Source organism: Anguilla anguilla, chromosome 10, assembly GCF_013347855.1.
Source record: "Anguilla anguilla isolate fAngAng1 chromosome 10, fAngAng1.pri, whole genome shotgun sequence".
Taxonomy (NCBI): Eukaryota; Metazoa; Chordata; class Actinopteri; order Anguilliformes; family Anguillidae; genus Anguilla; species Anguilla anguilla.
Window position 1 is genome coordinate 10490704 of NC_049210.1, and position 22373 is coordinate 10513076.

The 22373-nt window shown below is 40.0% G+C and overlaps 1 protein-coding gene across 2 annotated transcripts in view; it reads right to left on the reverse strand.

Annotated features, from left to right (window-relative positions):
- Nucleotides 1–618: 618 nt before the first annotated feature.
- npy8br (neuropeptide Y receptor Y8b) overlaps nucleotides 619–22373 on the reverse strand; it is a 34350-nt gene continuing 12595 nt past the window's right edge. The window contains exons 1-2 of one of the 2 annotated variants that reach the window (XM_035435750.1): nucleotides 12652–12829; nucleotides 619–2652 (exon numbers count right to left, since the gene is read on the reverse strand). In XM_035435750.1, coding sequence (XP_035291641.1) covers nucleotides 1391–2497 — 1107 coding nt within the window. In that variant the 5' untranslated portion in view covers nucleotides 2498–2652; nucleotides 12652–12829 and the 3' untranslated portion in view covers nucleotides 619–1390. Of the gene's footprint in view, nucleotides 2653–12651; nucleotides 12830–22373 lie in introns of those variants that run through there. The other variant, XM_035435751.1, reaches the window with a different exon arrangement.

The following is a 22373-nucleotide window of genomic DNA, read 5'->3' on the forward strand; positions in this document are numbered from 1 at the left end:
TTTTGGATATTTGTAAATGCTTTAAAAAAAATGGCTGGCAACCTTGACAATGGGTATAATTATAATAAATATTATCATAATTCAGGTGTGAAGTCAGATTTGCAGCTTGATGGCAGGAATGATTGAACAATTAACTACTGGTAATGATAATGGTTATTTTCAGACACGGTTGAAGATGAAAGAAATATATCATTTCAGAGTCTATATTTTCTCTCTGTGTTATGGAAAATTTTAAATGACCTTCAAGTATTAGAAATAATGGCTCTTTGGCTAAAGTGCCATTTTCTAAGGTGTACAAGAATTATACCATTATCTTTGGCTGTTTGAGAGAAAAGCAAGGCTCTCATTGGAATTACAATTCCATATTCTGTACCAGACGGCAAACCTAAAAGACATGCATATTAAAAATATTTTCAATACAAAGTGGCACATTGGAGATAACATATACATGTAACACTGCAAAATGGCACATTCTCTGGTGATTGTTAACATAATTTGATTGTTAATATCTAAGGGTCATTAGTACAATGTTGCTGATAAAAATAATAAGAAAGATGGTCTGTAATGGAATCATATCAAATAACAAAACTTTGAGATTAATAATACAGATGTAGTCTGTTCACCTTGAAAGTACCAGCGTGTTTTTTAAATTTCTTTTATTGAATGCATCACACATATTATACAAGCATTTCTCGTGTACAGCAGTGCTATACAAATCAACAGTGAGTGAAGATGTTTGTCAATAAATCAAGCATTTCACCAGGGCCAAACACAAGAAATGAAACAGCAATATCTCATGGATCATGATGTAATGTAACGGAGACAATTTCCAGAGGCAGTTAATCCATCAAAGGGGTGGCGCAACAAATCTGCAATTGTCCAACCTTCTTCCTTGCACACAGTAGTTACAAAGTCAGTTAGTTTCGACTGAACTGAGAGGCTCATCAACGTGATCAAGAATTCCCCAAAGAAACATTGCATCACAACAGTCCTCAGCTACCAGCCTAGATTTTCTTCAAATGAGCTACGGAAGATGGCCACTGATTGGGGAAATAGCAAAGACTAAGAGCGCACAGCCAAGTAGAATTCAGCACCCAGAAAGCCCTGCAAGGTGGGTGTGGTCTAATCTGCGGATGAGCACGTGACAGCTGTGGTTGTGCTGTGCCTTTTGGCGATGCTGCTTTTATTTTATGAAGGCCAGTCTCTTCATTGGTTGGTCTCTGAATCAACATTGGTGAGCGGTGGATGCATCAAGATGACACCATATCAGTGCCTAATAAGTGTCACAGCACAAAGCTGTTCAGTGCATGATGGTGCCGCATTGCCATAACGTTACCACTTTTCTCTCTCGCTCTTTCTCTTTCTCTCTCTCTATTTTTCTCTCTCTTAACTAGGTGTTGACACTGAAAGACCCATTGCTCAGTGATGACACCTTGGTGACCTCGGTGCTGACAACGGAGAGAGGGAAGCTTTCATAGCTCTCTGGCGCCCCCCAGCAGCGGCAGCGCTGCAGGGTGGCCTTCAGCTCCTTCTGGAAGTTGCTGTTGAGGAAGCCGTAGATAATGGGGTTGACGCAGGTGGAGGCCATGGCCGTGAGGTGGCAGGAGGAGAAGATGACGTCGTGCTGGCAGGTGGAGATGGCCTCGTGGTTCCAGTCGAACACCGTGTTGAAGACGTACAGCGGTAGCCAGCAGAGGGTAAAGACCACCACGATGGAGACTAGCATGGTGTTGACCCTCTGGGAGCCCTTGGCTCTCTTTCTGGCCTCTCGTGCCCGGTCCACCATGTCCCTCCGCCGGCGCAGTCGCAGGAAGATGCGCAGGTAGCAGAGGACGATGAGGATGACGGGCAGGCAGTACTGGAAGACCAGGAGGGAGGTGGTGTAGGCTAGTCGGTTTTCATTGGAGGGCCACCCCTCCATGCAGATTAAATGGTCGGTGAAGGGGTTGAAAGGAATGCTGAGGTTTTGGTAGGGGGCATTGGTGAGCACTTGGAAGGAGAGGAAGGGCAGGGAGATGAAGCAGGCCACCACCCAAATGACAGCCACCGCCAGGTAGGAGTGTCCCACCATGGGCTTCCAGCCTGTTGGGTGGAGAATGAGCTGGTGGCGCTCCAGGGCGATGAGCACCAGGGAGAAGATGGACACGGTAACGGACATGCACTGGACGAAGGGCGTGACCTTGCACAGAGCCTCGCCCAGGATCCATCGGTCCATAAGGGTGTAGATGATGGTGACGGGCAGGCACACGATGCCCATGAGGATGTCGGAACAGGAGAGGTTGGCGATGAAGATGTTGGTGACGTTCCTCATCTCCTTCTGTCGCGAGATGACGAAGACCAGGCAGGTGTTGCCGATGAGGCCCACGGCAATCACAGCGCTGTAGGCGATGATCAGGAAGGTGGTGCCACTCACGGAGGTTGGACACACGTCTAGACCCGCCCACGGCATCTCGCCCGACAAAGCACTGCTGCTGTTGTTCACGTAGGATGCATCCATGATGCCAGACTGATGTCAGAAGGTCGCTGACTTGTCTCTGAATGTAGTGAACACAGTTGTCTTGGAAAGTGTTTTTTTCTTCTTTGTTAGACGTACTAAGCAGAAAGTCTCATTGTTCCTTCGGTGCACAGACTGAAGATTTCAGGTTTTTCTTCCTATAAAAAATGAAAAACAAGAAAAGATTAGGCTACAATGAGGAAAAATGCAAACCATCCATGGATTATAGAAAATTATAGAAAAGTGAGACATTTGACGGACTTAATTTACATGTGACAGAGGAAATGTGAATCTGTCAATCAATTAATGTGACAAGACATGACAAGAATGACAATTTACTCCTCATTGGAATACAGTTCCAAATGATCCTGAGCCCATGACTGCTTTCCCTCTTTACCTACCTTTCAAAATGCACTACCAATCTCTTGAAGATCGCTCCTATCTGCTCAATTTCCATCTATTCTTAGGCCCTATTTTTAAATAATTCCCCAAAGGGAAAATCTATAAAGTAATCTTTCAACCCTCAAGGACTGTGTGTCTTAAATATCTCAAATGATTCTTCCATCAGAAAGTTAAGAAATAGCCGAGAAACTAACAGTATGTGATTTTTGCTGAAATTACTGAACAAATGCCTCTTTCTGCAGATGTAGTGATGAATTGTTCGTTAAATAATTAATTTTATATTATTAGAACTTGATAGCATAACCTTGAGTGAATTCACCTTTTAAATGCTATAGGGATAAAAAGAAGTGATATAAAACAATCCTAGTAATAACAAAGACATCATATTACATAAAATTTCTTTAATGATCCCAAATAATTTTCAGATTTTTTAGTACTTTTATCATTTGTATGGTATATACATCTGGACAGTGATTGGACACATTGTCATAGAAAAGTATGCCAAGTCAATTTAGACACAGTCATTCACAGAAACCGATAAAAGCAGAAATTAATAAAACTGATACTATATTACTGATATTATGTCAACAAAGCAGCATTGATGGGAAGATATAAAATGTTAAAGCCATTGGGATTATAAATCATGATTAAATCCAATGAAATGGTAGACAGAGCGAGATTGAGAACACACTGCAAAGCTAAAAAACTTAATACAAATATATTATCACAAGCAATCCATCACATTTTCAAAGAAAGCACACTTGAATAATATTAAATAATAATGGCTTGCATTCGTGTAATGCCTTTCATGACCTCAAAGTGCTTATTGATGACTCCCCTCAGCCACCACTAATGTGCAGTATCATTTTGCCAAAAGATACTGAACACACAGCTGACTCAGAGAAGGATGTATCTGTTAACTCATTTATATGCAATGGGATCAATTAATAATGACAGTGAGTCAGGAACTCACTTTAATTATTAACAGATTTAACAGAATTAAGGAATAATTATGCATACTTTCGGGTCTTAAATCAAATTAGTTACATGTATTACAGAATCAACAAAAATGGACCATATGACCCAATAGAAAAAGGTGGTGGTGGCTCTAAAAATGCCATATAAAAGACAGCACTGCTATCTTCTTTGCCACTGTAGTAGGAAATCCCTCCGACACACCAAACAGCGGAAGTATCTGAGTGGCGAAGGAAATACGTGTAGTCTTACCCGATGCTACTGCAACGAGATTCATTTAATATTTTCTGACTCCAAAATAGCATTTTAACCTTTCATCTGTGCTAACTGCTGTGCATAGAAGGAGACTGCAAGTGATCCACCAGTAGTGTGGCTACATATTGCTATCTATCGTATTAGATGCGGATGTGAAAAAAAAAAAAAAAAAAAAAAAAAAAAAAAAAAATTTGGCTCTGGCGTGTGTAGGCTGCGTAGATACAAGTGTATTTTGCTACTGCACTAGTGCATTGGCGAGTGACTACAGGGTGCAGATATCCTGAGTATGTACTCAAAGATCAAAACAAAACACCAAGTCATCAATTGAAGACACAAACATAAAAAACAGTTCATTAATGATTCAGCCTTTGCCATCTCTGTAAGCATATCACACTGGGTTAACCTTTGTATCTGGCTGGGCGTTGACCCATAGGTATCAAGATCTTTAGTCAGCACCCCACCACCAAAGACACCAACTTGTTTCCCATGACATCGGCTTGACCTGATCACACCGTATTTTGGAGAACCCAAGTTTTACATAATGCTGATCCAGTAGGATGTTCTGCAACTAAGCACACCCTGCTGACTCCCAGTCAGCACAGTACACAGTCTGTTCTCCTTTGGGGGTCTGATAAGGAGCACACTTCTGTAAACCGCCCTACACTGTAATAAGACAGAGCGATATGTCCTGTAAATATATACTGTTCAATTACAAATCGCAGTCCTGCGTTTTATAAGCATGTCTGCTTACTAGGGGACAGAGAAGGCTTATGTCGCAGGACTCTGTATCATCTCGAGATTAATCATTTATCTTGCTACATTGCATGCTTTGCGTTGCAAAACTGAATAAAACAGCAATGAATGTGAGGGTAGGCATGAAAACAGCCTTCCTTCAAGCATAACTAAGCCATCATCAGCCATATTTCTCAAAGGAGAAATGAAAATTGAGCACAGATAGTGGAGAACAAAATGAGCCTGTTGGGCAATTTATAATTTAAAGACCTGAAATATTTGGTGGAATGCTGCTCTACTTTTGAACAACAAATCATGGCCAAAATATGAAAGAATTTATGAACAGTGCAGCATTTCATGATTTATAGAGCTATTGGCTATGCCTCTTTCAGGTGAGTCAAGCCTCTTTGTCACTCTTAAGCCATCATTCACTCTACTATAGATTATCTGAAATGTCACAGGAAAAGCAGTCGATATTCTCCCTCAAGCTTTGCTTGTTTTCTGTCCTCCCTGAGTATTAAAAATAATTTCCTCTGTGGTGTGAATGAGCTTCTTCATTTAAACTATGGTTAATCTACATTGCTTCTTCCTCTGCTTTTAGCGCCTGACTTTTAAAAGGCATTATCAGTCACACTTGTCAAAGTCTAATGCATGTCATCTTGTCTTTGAAAACTAATGCATTTTGCTGAAATGAGATCTTGGCTGTTGAGTGATTTGGGCAGATTTGTTTCCAAGAACAGATGCAACACTTATGCAATACCTGTGGTACAACACGCTGTGTACCTGTGGGCTGACCACAATAAGTAAAGACAATACATATTTTTTATGATATCATATGACCACAGTATAGTGCAGCTGTATAACAGCAGTACTGTGCCACTTTATTATTTTATGATTAATCATAGGGAAAGACTGAAAATGATTCGCTGAGGGGTCAATCTATGAAGTATATGCATGAATATATTGCATGAAGTTGGAACTAAAATGGGGTCAGCCTCTAAATATCCATGCTAGAAACATAAGGCAATTTAAGACAAGATGTAAAAATGTGACATACAAGATTTTTCTATTCCATTTCCCCCATAAAATTGCTGTTATTAGCCCCACAATGCAATTCTCAGATATCAAATGTCAGATAGACAGAAAGGCCAACAGGTATAACATTTGCAATCTGTATTCTGTGAGAAAATGTCTGTAGCTGCACTAATAAAAAACCAACTACTGTAATAGAGAAAGAGGCCCACATTTTTCATGGGCCCACATGTAGTAATGATTCCCCTTACAGACTCACACATGTGCACAGACACATTCTCTATCTGTCTCATATATGTGTGTATATATATATATACACACATTCTCTCTCTCTGCATGTGTGTGTGTGCACATGTAGCTGTCTGTATTTCTACACTGTATTAGTGCTACCTATCACTAAAAACCCTTCCTCATTTCGACATTCCTGGCAGTTGGAAAATAACCAACCTTCCCTCAAAATATACTGAAGTAATTGGAAATGCAAATGCAAAGTATTGACCAAGGGTAGTCTTGTTTAACAGGATGCATTATAAAACGACGAAGTATTTTTTTGTTTCTTTTTTGTGTGCATACAGCATGCCTATTTTACTGATGGACACATCTCTCAAGCTGTAGAATCACCAAAAGATGACATATTATTCTACTTTCGACAGCAGCATTTCCTTTTTGAAATTCAGCTAATAAAAAACTTTTTTTTAAATGTCATATTTCTCACTGCATTTGTTTTGGTTAGAAAATATATTGACGTCTGTCCTTTTATTTCTCTCCATGTAGAGCTGATAAAGCCAAACCATTCTCCAAACCATTTCTCTTAAAAGGACTTTTTCCCCTTTTAAAATGTATGTGGAATGACCTACAGCTGCAATTAATCCTTGCTGAAACTGTACCAACTATTCATCCTAGTCTTGAGCAACCAGAGATTTATTCAAATTGAGAGCAACAGATTCAACAATAGTGAAAATAGCCTTTTCATTGATTTGCAGGTAAAAATGTTTTTTCCCCCCGTTTTGATGGAGCTACAGCTGTCTACCATAATTATGGAAGAAAAACAAACATAAAACACAATGCACTAAGCACCTCTAAAAGAGCAACATATGTGTATTAGCTGACTGATTCAAGGTCTGTAGGAGACAGATATTGATTAAACCATTTGAAATTTTCATTTAATGGACGAAAACGACCATAGAAAAAAAATTAAGACAATATACGGTATGAGGCCGTCTTAAAATCTTTCACCTGGAAAACATTTCTTCTCTTTCACTAGTGTTGCTTCATTAGTTTTATGATTTATTGTTGGAGTCTATGTCAGACCATTATGAAACCTGATAACATAAAGATCTTGTATTTTCTCATTAGCGTTGAGTCCACACATTCTTTTAAGAATCGGTCTCCCAGCAGGAGGCTGGCTGGTTGCTGTAGCTGATTAAAATAGACGGCTTTGTCTTTTTTAGATTTCAATTTTGAAAGCAGCAAGCTGAATTTGTACACCTTAAATGTGAAGAGATAATATCCGGAACATAGACCTCTAATGGGAAATACGACAACAGTTTTACATTGCTTGTGATGCAGAATAGCAGGATGTTAAAGAAGGTGACAATGTTAAAGAACAGAACACTAGATGACATTGAAATACACCATTTTGATAAATAGAGCAAATTAAAATTGTTTATTAAATTATCATTTGCATAGCTTTGAGAAATGATCAACACCAGGAACTTCTGGGCAATATTATGTATAACATTCTATAAAAAAGCTAATATTTATCTGAATTCTACACATTAATTCATGAATGTTGATTCTCAGACATCCACCCATGCTTTTTCAAGTGGAGAGGTATTAGGTAGAGGGACTGAATGATCACAATGTTTCCCTGTTTGGAAGGCTAGACATAACCCATTACCATCTTTGATTTCCAATGCTTGTGTATCTGCAATACACAAGCATGTCTGTAAATTATACATCTCAAGATGCAATTGCACTAAATGCTTTAACTGCATAATGAGAGTTTTAGATAAAGGACATATTACATCAATACCCATCGGCTTACATTCTGATTATTGGTACACATTATTCCTTATTGCCCCTGCAAAGCATTGTGGGACAAATTAAATGAAAACCAAGTTAAATTAAAATCAAGGTGTGGGGCAAGGCCATTCAAGAATGGTTTTGCATCTGAGATGCAATAAATGAACCTCCACAAGGTATTCTTTAAAGGTTTAGTGCATAGATTGCAAACCTATTACATCACAGACCCTGTCGATTTATCCTTTATTTTGAGAATTTAGCATACTCTCTTTTTCTGTGAGCTATGAAAATAAAAGCAAACAACTTTCCAATGGAAATGTAAACCCTGGCCTTCGCAAAGTCTGGAAGAGACTGCCAAGTGTCTTCAGAGCTCATTCCCAGGGTCATAAGCACCAGATCAATTGGAATCTACTTTGTGGGACTGCTGTGGTTTGTGGTGTCAAAGACACTTCAATCTTCGGACCAAAAGTGGTTAACACAACTCACTGCATGTAGTTTGTATTCTGATGGAAAAGGACCTTGACCCTTCGAGAGAAGGATGTAACCACCGCATACATTTGATGATAAAAGCTGGATGCCTTCAGAAGCTGTTGGTAGCATTGTGGGAATGCAAAAACAGATGCCTTGTCCACTTCCACATGAACGTGTGACAATTCCTTTGAGCCCTTTTCGTGTACTGTAAAACATCTACAAAATATGCGTACCCTGATGGAACAGGGAGTAGTCAGTCTAAGACAATGAAACCACCAGGGAGCCGACTGGTATGTCGTCTTCATCGCACCACAAAGAATGGTACTACTGTGGGCTTAGTGAACAGGACCCGAGGGCAGGAAGCTTCTCTGATTAACCCTAATGTTTTTCCGAACCCTCGAAACCTCTGTTTTTATTGCTGTCCCATTCTGGAATGCCAGATGCCTATTTTGTAGACCCATTCCATTGCTGCAATGTCCGCCATCAATTTCTGAAAGTGCTGGCTTGCATGTTTCTCCCCTCGCAGTGCTAGTGCCATCAGGCATTGGTGTTAGGAGCTCTATGCTTTTGGGGCCAGGGAGATTATAAACACCTGATGAGCGAGGGGAGGCAGGGATAACCATAGAAACTGAAAACCTTCCCTGGAAGGAGCTGAGACCAATTGCACATCAGCCCACAGGACTTCTGGCCACAGCCAACACTAGTAGGGTCAGGATTCGAGTCCAGCTTGAGAGACACTGCCCCAAGGACTGGTTGATTTTTTTGTTTTCGCCAGTCAATAAAAATGTAAAACAAAACTCTTCAGAATTAGAATATTAAATATGTGTGCAGAATTATGTAAAAAATAGTACGGACACACTTAAAAATTGCATACTATATTACATTAATTTTGCAGATGTTAAGTACATACAACAGTTATGTGAGAAACGGTGTCAAACCGGGTTAAAAATACTCCCAGACTAACAAGCACAAGTGCATCATCAATCAATACAGCACTACACTAAATGTAAGCTACCCTGTATACAAAAACAAAACCATAATACATGGTGGAGTGCAAAACAATCACATAACATATAAAATACACTGTTCAAATGGTGGTACTTTAGTCCTCCTTTGAGGGACTCCATGAAATAAACTTCCTTGTCTTAGTCTGACTCAGTTTCCAGAGTCTAGTCTGAGTCTTACACTATTGAATTCAAACACCCAAAGATTTCTTCAACTTGTGTAACCTACTGCTACCGATGACTCTACAATCATATAAAACTGTGACACTTTCACTCTCATGCACTCTGCTTCTACCTGCCAGCGTTCGGTATGCATATGAATTTTTGAGCGAAAAGCCTCAGGCATTCATATTTTAGTGAAGCAACACTTTGACATCTACCATATCCAGCACTGAACAGTCTGAAATGTAGACAGCTGTTACATACTATCCACATAAGTCCAGAGTCAGCAGCCAGGTGGCTCATTTGGAGCATGGATGAGCCCCACTGCCTCAGATCGCATCCAGACCGTTCCCTGCCAGTGCCAACTGTGGCCAGAAGCTCCATAGGACGACATGCGAACGGCCACTGCATCGCCCAGGGTATGGGAAGGTTCAGCTGGTTCCGTGTTTCATCGCTCTCTAGCTACCCCTGCTGGTCCATCAAGCGCCAGTGGGCTACATTTCATAGCCAAATCTGATAGGTCCGACTCCACTCTATGCGAGCTTGGCTGTAGTCAGTGATGTGACGGGAAAGCAGCTGGTGACACCACATGCTTCGGAGGGGACCCGCGGAGGTCTACACTCTCCTGAATTGGCAGAGGGGTTTGCACATGAACACAGGTGCCCCAAATTACTTTTTTTTTTAGTTATACAGAAAAATGTCCAGGGTCAGTTTGATTTATACTTAATCATCAAGGTCCAGTAGCAGACTGGAAAAAGGCCTGTAGTCCTTTTTGGTACATACAGTCTTACAAATATTGTAGAGTTTTCCCCGTTCATTCTCAGATCTTCCAAGCTAAATTTCAGACACATTCCATCCACGTATAAGCAACTGAGCAAGCATGACATTTGACTCTCTTATTACCAGCATAATGTACCTGATGATTAGTTTAAAAAAATGTAACATTTCGGAAGTGTGAATGAGAAAATACGTACTGGTACACTTCAGGCAGTAAAAAGAGATAGATAGTCTTTCCTGGTTATCTAATACTGAAAACCTGTTTTTTAATCAAATCCTTCACACGCTCTGTAATCATCTCCAGCTAAATTTCAAGGACAGTGTGTCGAGTTCAAGTGGAAACTGAAACGCAATAAAACTTTGTTCTTCGCTCCCACAATGCAGTATTATCTAGAGTTTTCTGGTCAACAGGCACCTATTATTTTCATTTAGTGTGAAAAATTAAAGTGACAATTCTTCATATCCTTGAATTTGGTGTGAAAGTGCCGGAAAACCACAATGTGTTTTCTTTTTTTTATCGATTTCCCCTGATGTGCTAAGTATATAGATTCTTTTAGGGCATATAAGGCTGGTAGCAATTATAACAAATGGTCAATAGCACAATGTGAACAACCTATACATCTCTCTACAGGCCCACTGCATGGCTCCCAGGGAAAACTGCTTAAATGGAGTGTCCTGTCTTCGGTGGATTAATGGTCTTCCTGTGAAAAATAACTTTTCCCCTTGCTATCTTATACTGCACACTGTATGGCCTGCTATTGATCAGGATCTCTGTTTCTTTCTGCCTGTCAGAGGTCTACTCTTTTATAGAAACAGCTAAAGCCCTGTAATAAGAAATCCATCACAACCCTGACCTGTTGACAGAATCAAGAATTCTCATTTTTATGAGAATTGTGGAGTTATTATGAGGTAGAATGAGCAGCAGTGCCAACCACACTTAAAAAAAAAAGGATGGACAGAAAATCAATGAGAAATGTATTTATTACTATAGTTGCTTGCTATACAGTATCTTAATAATGTGCCTCTGTATTTTTCTCCTTGGCGCTCTTGTGCAGTGCTTATTGCCAATTTTAGTTAATGGCATTCTGCCTACCATGGACAAACATGTCCCTGGGAACACATCTGCTTTACCATGGGTCCATCCTTTAAAATTTCCCACAGTACAATAACCATAGCAACAGTACCTCTGTATCCTGCTAAAATGTTGTGACAATTTTTTTGATGGACATGTCGTCTGTGATTCATAAACAGTGTTCCTTCAAAATGTTAAACAATATCTCTCACTTTTTTCATTTTGAATGATCATTTTCGACGGTTTAACCTCATCAAGGAAAGGCATTGACCATGCGCTGTGGGGGTAAGGGGTGATATAGCTTTGCAAAAGCTTGGAACCTTTTCATTAAATCAGTAGTGTATACCTTACCGTGCGTTAATAATGGATATATATGATTTATGCTGTAAAAATCACAACCACCATTCTTTCTGAGTATTTTAATAAATAATTATTAATTGTTGCTTAATTTTTAACAGCAAAACATTTGCTCTAATTTATTGTCAAATAAAGTGCCACCACAGCAGATTAAAACAACCGTCAAGTCAAACGCGAATACAAACATCAGGTACAATTAGAAGTGCCATTATCCCATCACTAGCTGATGTACCGCTGGATTAATATTTCATACTGACTTTAATCTTTTTCATTGTGCAATCGAGATCGATTAACATTATTAGCCTACAGTGCCGTATTTCCAATTAAACAGAGCCACAGGTTGTATATGTAACTGTATTACTTTTCAGACAGATTGTTAAAAAAAAAAAGTTATTATACTGTACAGCTTGAAAACAAGGTGTTCGATAAGTTTATCAAACAAACCATGCTAAATGTATAAACCCTACAAGAATCAGAGAAGCCAGGGGATCCGATGGAAAACTGTCAATCGCATTATTTTCTGATCATATGCCTGTAATCTGTTCAGAAATATTATTTTTTTTATAGATTTTAAGTTAATATAATCTCATAAGCACCTGTTATCTTTGCGACAGACTCGAAACATCAGAACTGTATCTGAAACAGCTTTGAAGTATAAGATTGAGGAGAAACAATTTTTCTTGTTTCTACGTTGCACCCTTCATATCAAACATCAAGCTTTTTGTTTAGTTAATATAGCAACGTACTGTAATTGCAGACGTTTAGCCTGTGGGCTGCCTATGACATAAAACGAATTATTACTGGTTGCAAGCAAATAATAATAAAAACAAACATTGCCACGCATCCCGCCGAAAAAACTGGGGATTTGATATAGAGTGTCAGCTGTAACTTACCTTTCACAAGATGTTTCCCCCAAAAAATGTGTCCGGGTACTGTTGAGTGCGTGTTCACACAGTCGTATCGGCAGACAGGGGCTCGTGTAACACGGCTGACAGGGGATCGTAGAATGAATGTTTTGAGCTTCGTGAATGTAAACGCGTCTTTTCAAGCAAGCCTTGCTTGAAACGCAGGTAGGTAGGGGGTGGCTTAGCGGCATGAAAAGCAGCGGTTGATTTCTCTTAAAGAGACACAGAGCCGTAACAATTCGATCATTTGTTCATTTCAGAAAGCAACAGATCCGTGCCTACCTAAAGTAACAGACGTGTTTCTTTCATTATACTTCCTCTTAAAACCCCTTATGATTTCTCATACAGTTGTTCCTTGCAAGCCATCAAAAACTGTAAACACTAAAAAAAAAAAAATTCAAAGAACTTGTTTCAAAAGTGTTAATATTCCCTTGATCAACATACAAATATTTTATTGGTTTACTGTCTATTCTATGTAATCTGTTCTTAAGTGGCGTCTTTATTGTCTTTATGTAATGTTGTGTGCACTATAATTCAAGCTCATCTTGTCATGCCAAATTGGAGAAAAACGATGAAGCGGCAACCCTTCCAAAACAGTTCTTTGATACAGAGGTGGCGTTTTATGGTTGCTTTTGAGACTTGGTGACCTCACAAGGCACCCAAACGCCTTGGTTCTTATGCTGTGATCCTTGGGTCCTTCTTTGCCTCCCTCACTACCTTCTTCCCTGTGTGTGGGGACAACATGTGCTTTCCAGTTCTTCCTGGCAAATTTGCAATTGTTCCAGATGTTTGAAACATTATGTATATTATTATTGATTATTGCCTTAATACTGCTTAGTGGTATTTTTAACCATTTATGTTTTTTTTGTTACACATTACCGGATGTGTGTAGGACAACCATCTTGTCTGATTCTCATTTGATTAGACTGTTATTTGGCTTTACCTATGGTGATAGGTGACCAAGGCATTTTACATGTTACCTGGAAGGCCACAATACTTGAGAAAGAGATTGTCTTAAATAAGAAAAATTATTACAGATTTAAATTGAACAGATTTTATTTTAAAGAATCTTTTGGGGGTGGTAGTAATTTTGACTCATGTTTTTGAGATAAAATAGTATTACTCAAGAAAATTAGTTTTTAATGTAAGAATTGTATTAGAATAAAAGTATATGGTTTTTCCATATGTTTGTACCTAAAGTATAACTCATTATCTGCATTTTTTATTTTTCCTAATTTTCATCACGTGTGCCAAAAATATGGACTTGACTGTATACTCGTATGTCTAAAGTGCTAGTCAGTTATCACATAATTATATTAGCTTTCCCCACAATAAAAACAACTTCTCTTAATGATTGAAAATAATTATTTAATGCATTTGCATGTTTTTATGAACAACTCCCTCTGTTGAGCAGAACAGTTTAAACAAATATGAATACTACTACAGCAAATACTTTCACTTATTTGAAGGCATTGACATTAATGCAAGATGGTTAAGATGGTAGACCTAACTTGTGATTCAACCAAGGTCTCCAAGGTTACTGGCATTTATATAGAGATTAAAAAGACACGTAATAAGTGTAATAATTTATTGGTGTTCATTAAACATCAGGCACTAATTTTCTGATGTAGTGGCTTGACCTTTAAAAAACATCAAAGGATAAAGATTATTAATTACACAATGAAAGAGCAGACATTCTTTGAATTTGTAGTCAAGTGTCTAATTATGTCTGCGTAAGTGCTATTTTTGAGGAAATGTGAAATGTCCTTTTGCAATTTATCTATTATCATCAGGCCCACACGTTTTACATTCCTTGGGCATTTTACAGTCATCCAGAATGAACATATTGGGCCCTAATGTTTACGGTGCAATAATGATGGTGCTTTTGTTTGTAGTCTTGATGTTTGTGAGGGCTGGTAATTTTAGAATTTCCAATTGTGCCTTTTAGGTTTTTAGTTATGCTACTTACACCTCAAGTGAATACGTTCTACAGTGTACAACAGGAGAGAGAATGCTGATTTGAGAAAAGGCACACCAATCACAGACGACAGTGAGTAATCTGTGGCCTCCTGGTCCTCAGGATGCCTATGACTAATACAGTTTTGAACCATAAGAACAGAATTCTATGAAAAATAAGGTGCAATATATGGGGCATGGAGTTTGTTCATTGGCTATGTAGAACTGCAATGTAGCCTCTCCACATTTCTGCAGTACACTATCCATGTGCCATCATGCCAGCACAAATGGAATCCAGTTTGGTCATTGACTAACATTGTGTTATTCTGCATTTGGTCAGTCTCTGTCATCATGCCATTTTGCTCTGGCATGTAGTTTTGGTCAGTGCTGATTACTTTGCAAATGTAGTTAATGTGCAAATTAGGTGGGACCCTTCATCTTTTAGCCAAGGTCTTACTGTATGTACTGTTTACATGCAGATATCTATGGCAGTTTGGAATAGAGACTGAAGAGGGACAACCCTCATATGGACATGCCTGGTACAGCTGCCATTTGTGGCATAAGTTGAACCCATCTGAATGGATCATGACCTTCGGTGTGAATCAGTGCAGGGTGTAATGTTTATATCGATGTCCTGTCCTCAGAACTCCAACAGCTTCTTCCATTCTAAGATTTGAGGTTTACCTATAAAAAGTTATGGCTTCCAGGACAGTCATATTTCTGACTGACAGTCACCAGTTCTGAAATGAGTAAAAATCAGGAAGATTACATCCACACTTATGCATCTGCATATCAGTTAACAGTACCATCCAGGGGAATAGTGGATCCACAATCATTTCAGTATGTAATAAATATTGACTTTGCTTTTTGATTTAGATTTTTCAAAATCAAATTTTAAAAAGTGAAGGCCGTGCAGAGAATACATCTGACATCACTGTGCCTCTAAGAAGCTCTAACTGTCAACATCGTGATGGGTTATTGTACTCTTTGATGTACAAGTCTCAGCTTTGTGGTTAGGATTTAATTCTGACTGATCTGTACTCAAGTGTTCTGTGGTACAGTGTGTTGATTATAGTGTGAAAAATAGTTATTAGCATGATGGCTAGTTTATCAGAGAAAAGGTAGCTCACTGAGTTTGATGAATGTCTGGTTTTGATATTAAAAAAACTTCAAAGCCAATAGCCAATGAACTACAATGACTATAATGGTCTTTCTTTCATTAAATTTCCTTTCAGCTAATCTCTTGGGTATAGTTGTGTAAAGATATATTACAAATTGTTTATACATTACACTTATTGAATATAAATGGACCTCTGTACCTTCTTGCCAATACCGTATTTTTGAGAGTAACCCTGATGTTCTGCACTACTGTTTGACGCTCTGGATAAGAGTGTCTGCCTGGTGACTGCAATGCAATATCATGCTGGTAAGCCACAGAAGAATTATCTGAAAGGACGAAACCTGACAGTGTTTAACAAAGACAACAATTGCTCGCCGTTAGGCGGAGAGAATCAATTTCGGAATGCTAACTCGGTGCACCTCCATTACAGCAGGTATGATGGCAGAACACACATGATGAATGAGTTTTTAATGGAGACCAGAAAAAGCAGCCCAGCTATGCTCCCTGGCTACCCTTTCTCTGTATCCTGTAATGTGATGGGAGTCATCGCTTTCCTGCCAACGCGGAGAGCAGCGTCAGCGGAGGAAGAAAAGCATCTATTACGACGGCCACTTCTCATTCTCTGTCTGTGCCGCATCTGTGGCACTATTCAGAGTCTTGTGCGGCATTCCTAAAGAACTCTGTTCAATCTCACTCTCCAGAAATGTCATATCCCATCACTGGGCAATGTTCCTCCTCCCCCACCACCTCCCCCCCCCCACCCCCCCCGCCCCCGCCCCCATCTGGACTTTTGATGTCGGTCTTGATGGGCTCAAAAAGTATAAAAAAATCCCCTGGTGTTCTGCCATTTGAATCTTCATCCGTCTGTGATTCTACTGTAAAAGCAGCACAGCCTATTATCTTCAGCTCCCTGTTGTTTTTTTTTTTTTTTTGTGTGTGTTTTTTTGTCATTTTGTCTGAGCCTATGGGGCCTGGGGTCATGCTGACATTTATGCTTCTGAGGAATAATAATTTCTTCCTGGCCATAATATCAGACAGCAGATATCATTCTTGGTACTCATTTATAATTTGTGAGAAACTGGTGGAGATGCAGAGATGAATCTTGCGCAGAGAGCAAACGGAAGCTCACCAGGGGTGACGATCTAAGGCGATTTGATTTCAGGGCATGCCCACTGAGCAGCATATTCTGAGCAGTGCTACAGTATGCTCTCTGCGCAGGGCAAGAAGCTACCTGGCCTGGCCCACCGAACTGTCCGTTTAATCCGGGTACTTGCGAACCACATTGCTAACAACCCCTGGTGAGAAAATCTTGCCTCCACCCATTAATTTGGCCAGACTGAGATGATCTATTGAAGCAGGATCTGCTTAAACTAAATGTCACAGCAGAATGCGGCTCCCATCTCATCCCACTTCTGCCCTTCTGGTGACTTCACACCATCGATGGTGAGTCCCACGTCACAGCTGATGCGGAGTCACAGGGACTGGTTTCCAAGGCAAAATAAATAAATAAATAAATAAAGAACTCATGATGCGAGACTGATCCCACAGCATGCGGAGGCTTTTGCCGGCTGCGTTATGAAACGCGACGAACGCGCCGCTCCGCCAGATTTGCACAAAAGCCCCGCGAGGAAACGACTTTCCGAGTGCACCCTCCGCGGGAGTCTTCCTCAGAAACGGTGAGACAGAGGCGAAGAGTGCGAAGAGGTGGAGTACAGACAAGTGGGCGCCGACCTTTGGGAAACTCCCGCGCCTCATTTAAACGCCGTGTGGCGTCTGGAGGAGCAGGAAAGTCTGCCATCTCAAGCGAGGGACTTGCATATTTTGCAATAACATTACAATGTCTTCATAACTTCTCATGAAAACTTTATGGAAGAATATTGTCTGTTAAATGGGCCTGAATTTCAAATAGGAAATAAGAAGTCCTTCACTCTGCTGTAAAATATTGAGATGAAAATTGCAAGAATACCGATTTTACTTTCAAAAATGCAATTTTGCCAACATATTTTATTTAATACTTCCCAAAAATATCACCGTTGGCAAAGAAGCCTTTTAGAATACTTTTTTAAAAGACTGCTTTCAACACTGAATTGCATGTGGAAATGCACCCACAAATACATGTGCATGTGTATGTGCATGCACAAAGGGAGGATGATTGATTTTCAATGTCGATGACTTTGTTCAGCCATTAGGATGGAACTGTAGTACTAAAGGTGAAGAAAAAATAAAGAAAAGGTAAAAAACTCTCAATATAGAAAAATACTTCCGGCTATCTGATGAACATTGACCATCAAAATTAACTTCAACATTGCAATAATGTTCTTAGCAAATAATGGAACTTCCAATGAAAACATGGTCAAAAATGTTTAAAGGGGTCAATAGTTAATAAATTGCTCTAAAGAACATAGAGCATGACAAAAGACTAATGGGAAAAACATTTGAGGCCTGCATGCAACACTGCCTTTGCTAAACAATCTCAAAGTATAAAGAATGTCAACTAAAGCGAGCGAGGTCGAATTAGGCAATGACTGATCACTACTTATTATCTGATCATGGGAAATTACATTCTGCATTCCACCGGGAAAAGCACTGCACCCATCAATCTCATTAGACCATAAAATGGAAATGACTGGGCTAAGAATGAATGGTTCTAGGATCCCCACCACTCCACCCCTCAGGACAAGTACCGCAGAATATTTAGACTTTTTACTTGATGCAAATGAAATTACACCACCAACTGTGTCAGTGCCTCGAATGCACAGAAGAAATATGAAAGCTTTCGGGCCTGTGAAACACACTGTGATTCTCTGTTCATGGTGAAAGACGTTAGATGAAGAAATCGTCATAAGAGAGAAAGCAAGGGTACTCTGACACACAAGGGCAGGACAAACGTCAGAAGACATGCACTGCTTATCATAAGAAAACGAGTGTGTGTGTGTGTGTGTATGATAAATATATTTTATTCTTCTTCTGATTTGTGTACTCACAGAACCCACAGAAACAAAGGTGGACCAATCATAGTGAAGCCAGAGCGTATTTATCTTAAGATGGGACATTATCACAGACAAGCTGTTTTTGGTGTCTTTCCCCAGGCTAAATAATGTCCACCAAAAAGGAGAAAGTGGGATTTACGCCTCCCAGTAGATCTAACTGCAGAAGTCTGGAATTAGATGGAAACATTTGTCCAGTTGCCAAGTACAAAATTGGCTCTGTTCGCTTTCATATAAATGTATCCTTGTCCCCAGATGAGGGACACTGATGAAACTAAAGGTCACAGATTTAAACTGACCACAGTGCTTTCATGATGCTTGTTCGCTTTCTGATCAAAAGGCAGTAACATTTTATTTATTTATGTATTTATTTATTTATATATTTATGTATTTATTTATTTGGCATTAGTATTAAATGCAGTACGATAAAACATGCATGCTAGACTAGGATAAGAACAGCGGGAGGGATGGCAGAGACAGAAATGAATGCCAACCACTTCAGTCAAGATCTTCCAAAATGGACCCAGTGGGGGGTGTTTGGAATGAAGGATTTGATTCAGCGGTATAAGTGATGGGCACTTTACAGTTCAAAATCAACTACAAAAAAGAAAACATCACAAAAAAATATACTCTATATTAGGATAGAATAAAATGAAAATATTTTCCATGTTGACATACTGTGCTCCCGTTTCAATAGTTTTTTTTCCGATAACCCTTATTGTTAGGCATCGATGAGATCATACAGATCTGCCCCAAATGTAACATGCATGGTACCTACAACACCGTCAACACCAAAACACACATGCATGCAAACACACACAAATGTGTACACACACTAGAATACACACATACAACCATGGAAAACCACCCAATTTTATTTTTATTTTTTTTAAGAAGAAGGGGTTACTCCACTAAATATTGTTTGCTGAGCCCTTCCTAAGCATCCACACGCACTCACGCACGCACACACATTCAAACATATGCTCAAACATGCGCAGAAGTATGTAGCAGCTGCAGTTCTCACAAGGGAGATATTTGCCTTCTGATTGCTGTGTAGCATGTGAGCATTTATAGTCAGCCTGCGTCTCGTCATGTTTCTCACAGACCACTAATCGCAGGGCAGGAGGGAGACCCTAAGCTTTTTCCCTGATGACTTATGGGGGCTGAGGATTTTCTGATAGGCATGAGCTGGTGCAAGTTAATTTTACACTGGCTGATTTTACTTCAGTGGGAGACCACCCTCAGGGACTTTAAAATGTTTCTACTGCTATTAGATCTGTTTAAACTGCTTGTCTTCATCACACGTGTACTTGTCTGCTTTTCAATTTTCAATTTCCAATTTTAATGATATGGTAACGTCAACAAAATTAACCTATTGCATGTACTGTATGAGCTAAATACTTCAACAACTTTATATTTGTTGATTGCATCAACAGTTGTGATCTCTGGACCATGATAGGAATGAACTGAACCAGGCCCCATAATCAAGGTCTATAAAAAAGATAATATATTAACAAATACATCACCAGGTTATGCTTTTCTTTTGGTTTGCTGCCCTTTACTCCCTGCTATGCAAAGCATAAAGGCCAAAGTTCTGGTTCCCAGTGACATATCTTCATCACTTATCATTTACATATTTTCTAGTAAATTAATTGATGGGCAGATCCATCCCACAGGGATGCCGTTTTATTCTTGGGTTGACAGTGTGCCCTCATCAAGTGAGCAGGCCATTGCATGGTTCTTCCCACCCAAAGATCACCCGAGAGCAAACAGGCAAGTTTGAGAACCCAAAAAGGCAGTGAAAGAACAAAAAAAATATTTAAAAAAAGATTCAGATGCAAGATGGATTTTGTGTCTCTGCTGGAGACAGCAAGACTGCTGGAAATGCTTTTCACTTGGTTCTCACAAAGCAGTTGAAACCGGCTGCAATGGCTGGATCTCAGAGGGAACTCAGAAAACACCTGCTGCAGACGCGTGAAGAGCCAGAGAGATGGAGGACTCCTCAGCATGCGCTCCATCTAAGCCTCTGTAAATAAACGCAGTCAATATTTTGCTGTGAAACCCAATTGTTCCGGTGCCACAGGGCAAGGCAGGACAGCTTCTGTGTGTGTGTGTGTGAGAGAGAGAGAGAGAGATAGAGTGAGTGTGTGCGTGTGTGTGTCCTTTGAGGTGATGGGACCAGTGTGCACAGACAGTAGGAACTGTCCTTTTGGTCTCTGTGAGCAGGCAATCAATACTTCTCTAATGATGAAGTGCAGAGGCCTGGCAGTGCTCTGGCACCTCACCCCCACACTCTCTCCTCACACATCTCTCAGCCCACCCACTCTCTCACTGAACTATTTATAACCGGCCTTGCCAGGCAGGGAGAGGATGAATGAGAGTCACCTTTTCTTCTCGGAGTGAAAGATGGAATAAAGAACGAGGAAATATCCAAGCCTTTCAATTTTATGAAGGCCATTTTCTGATAGGGAGAGGGCTGTAGCCTATAATGTTTCATTCTTTCCAGGAGACAGACGCTTTGAGAAAAAAGACAAAAGACTGGCAGTGTAGCTTGCTGGTACCGTCATTGCAACACAAAGTGAAAGCAGACTGAAAAGGGGTGTGCCGTGTCTTGGTGAGGAACCGTCTTTTCAGGATGTTGGCCTTGTTCACAGATTCAGTCCTGTGATGATGTCAGGAACAGAGTGCAGCTGCAGAGTGTGCGCTCCTCGACTACCTGGACTATATTATGCTGATCAAAGTAATGAGGTCAATGGATTAAGTGATAATCCATCTTCATCAGGATCTCAATTTTGACTTGAGTTACATGACACTGACACAGTATTACACTTAAAACCAGGTGGTTTCAAGACTGAACACTCAGCTAGATCTTGACAATTGAAACATAGGGTGCATCCCAATCACTTATCTTGTTGCTTACTTTCCGTGCATCCTTTCCTTGTATGGAAGAACAAAGGGATCAAAAATACATGACTGACATCTGGGACTCATTCCAAATACTTATTTTATATGTCCTTGTCTCCTAGGTCCTTGAAGAGTGCCCTCTGAATTACACCAGCTGAGGTTTCACAGTTAATGCCCCACAGTACTGCACCAAATGTGAAGGCAGATCATAGTCTTCCGACTGACCAGAGGAGGCACTGTTGAGTAACAAGGTGGGAACACCCTGTGGATTTGAACCCTTCCTCCCTGTGTGACGTACTGCGCCTCAGGATTCAGCATGGCTGTGTGGGTCGCAGTGGGATCACATTTCTGAGAAGAGCAGTAGAAACCTTGAGAATCTCATTTCAGGACCCGGCCTATTCTTTAAGAGCTCTCTAGCCTTGATGGGCTCAGCAGGCTACTGTAAAATTCATTTTCTCATTTTCTCACCAAAGCCTCTGATGCCATAGAGATAACTCTCTCACGATGCTTTACTCACAAGGAGCCATTACAGGCCATCACTCAGCCGAGAAGGGAGAAATGAGCTGAAGCAATTGGCAGAATTATTCCTTCACATAGCCTATCCCGAAAGAGATATGTCATACTATACGCGTGCAAAAACTGCTCTTATTCCAATCAGTCAAAGTCACTTAGTCCATTTATCCACTGCTTTGAAATGCTTATTCTACGATCTATTCTCAATAACTGGCTCAGCATCTAACACA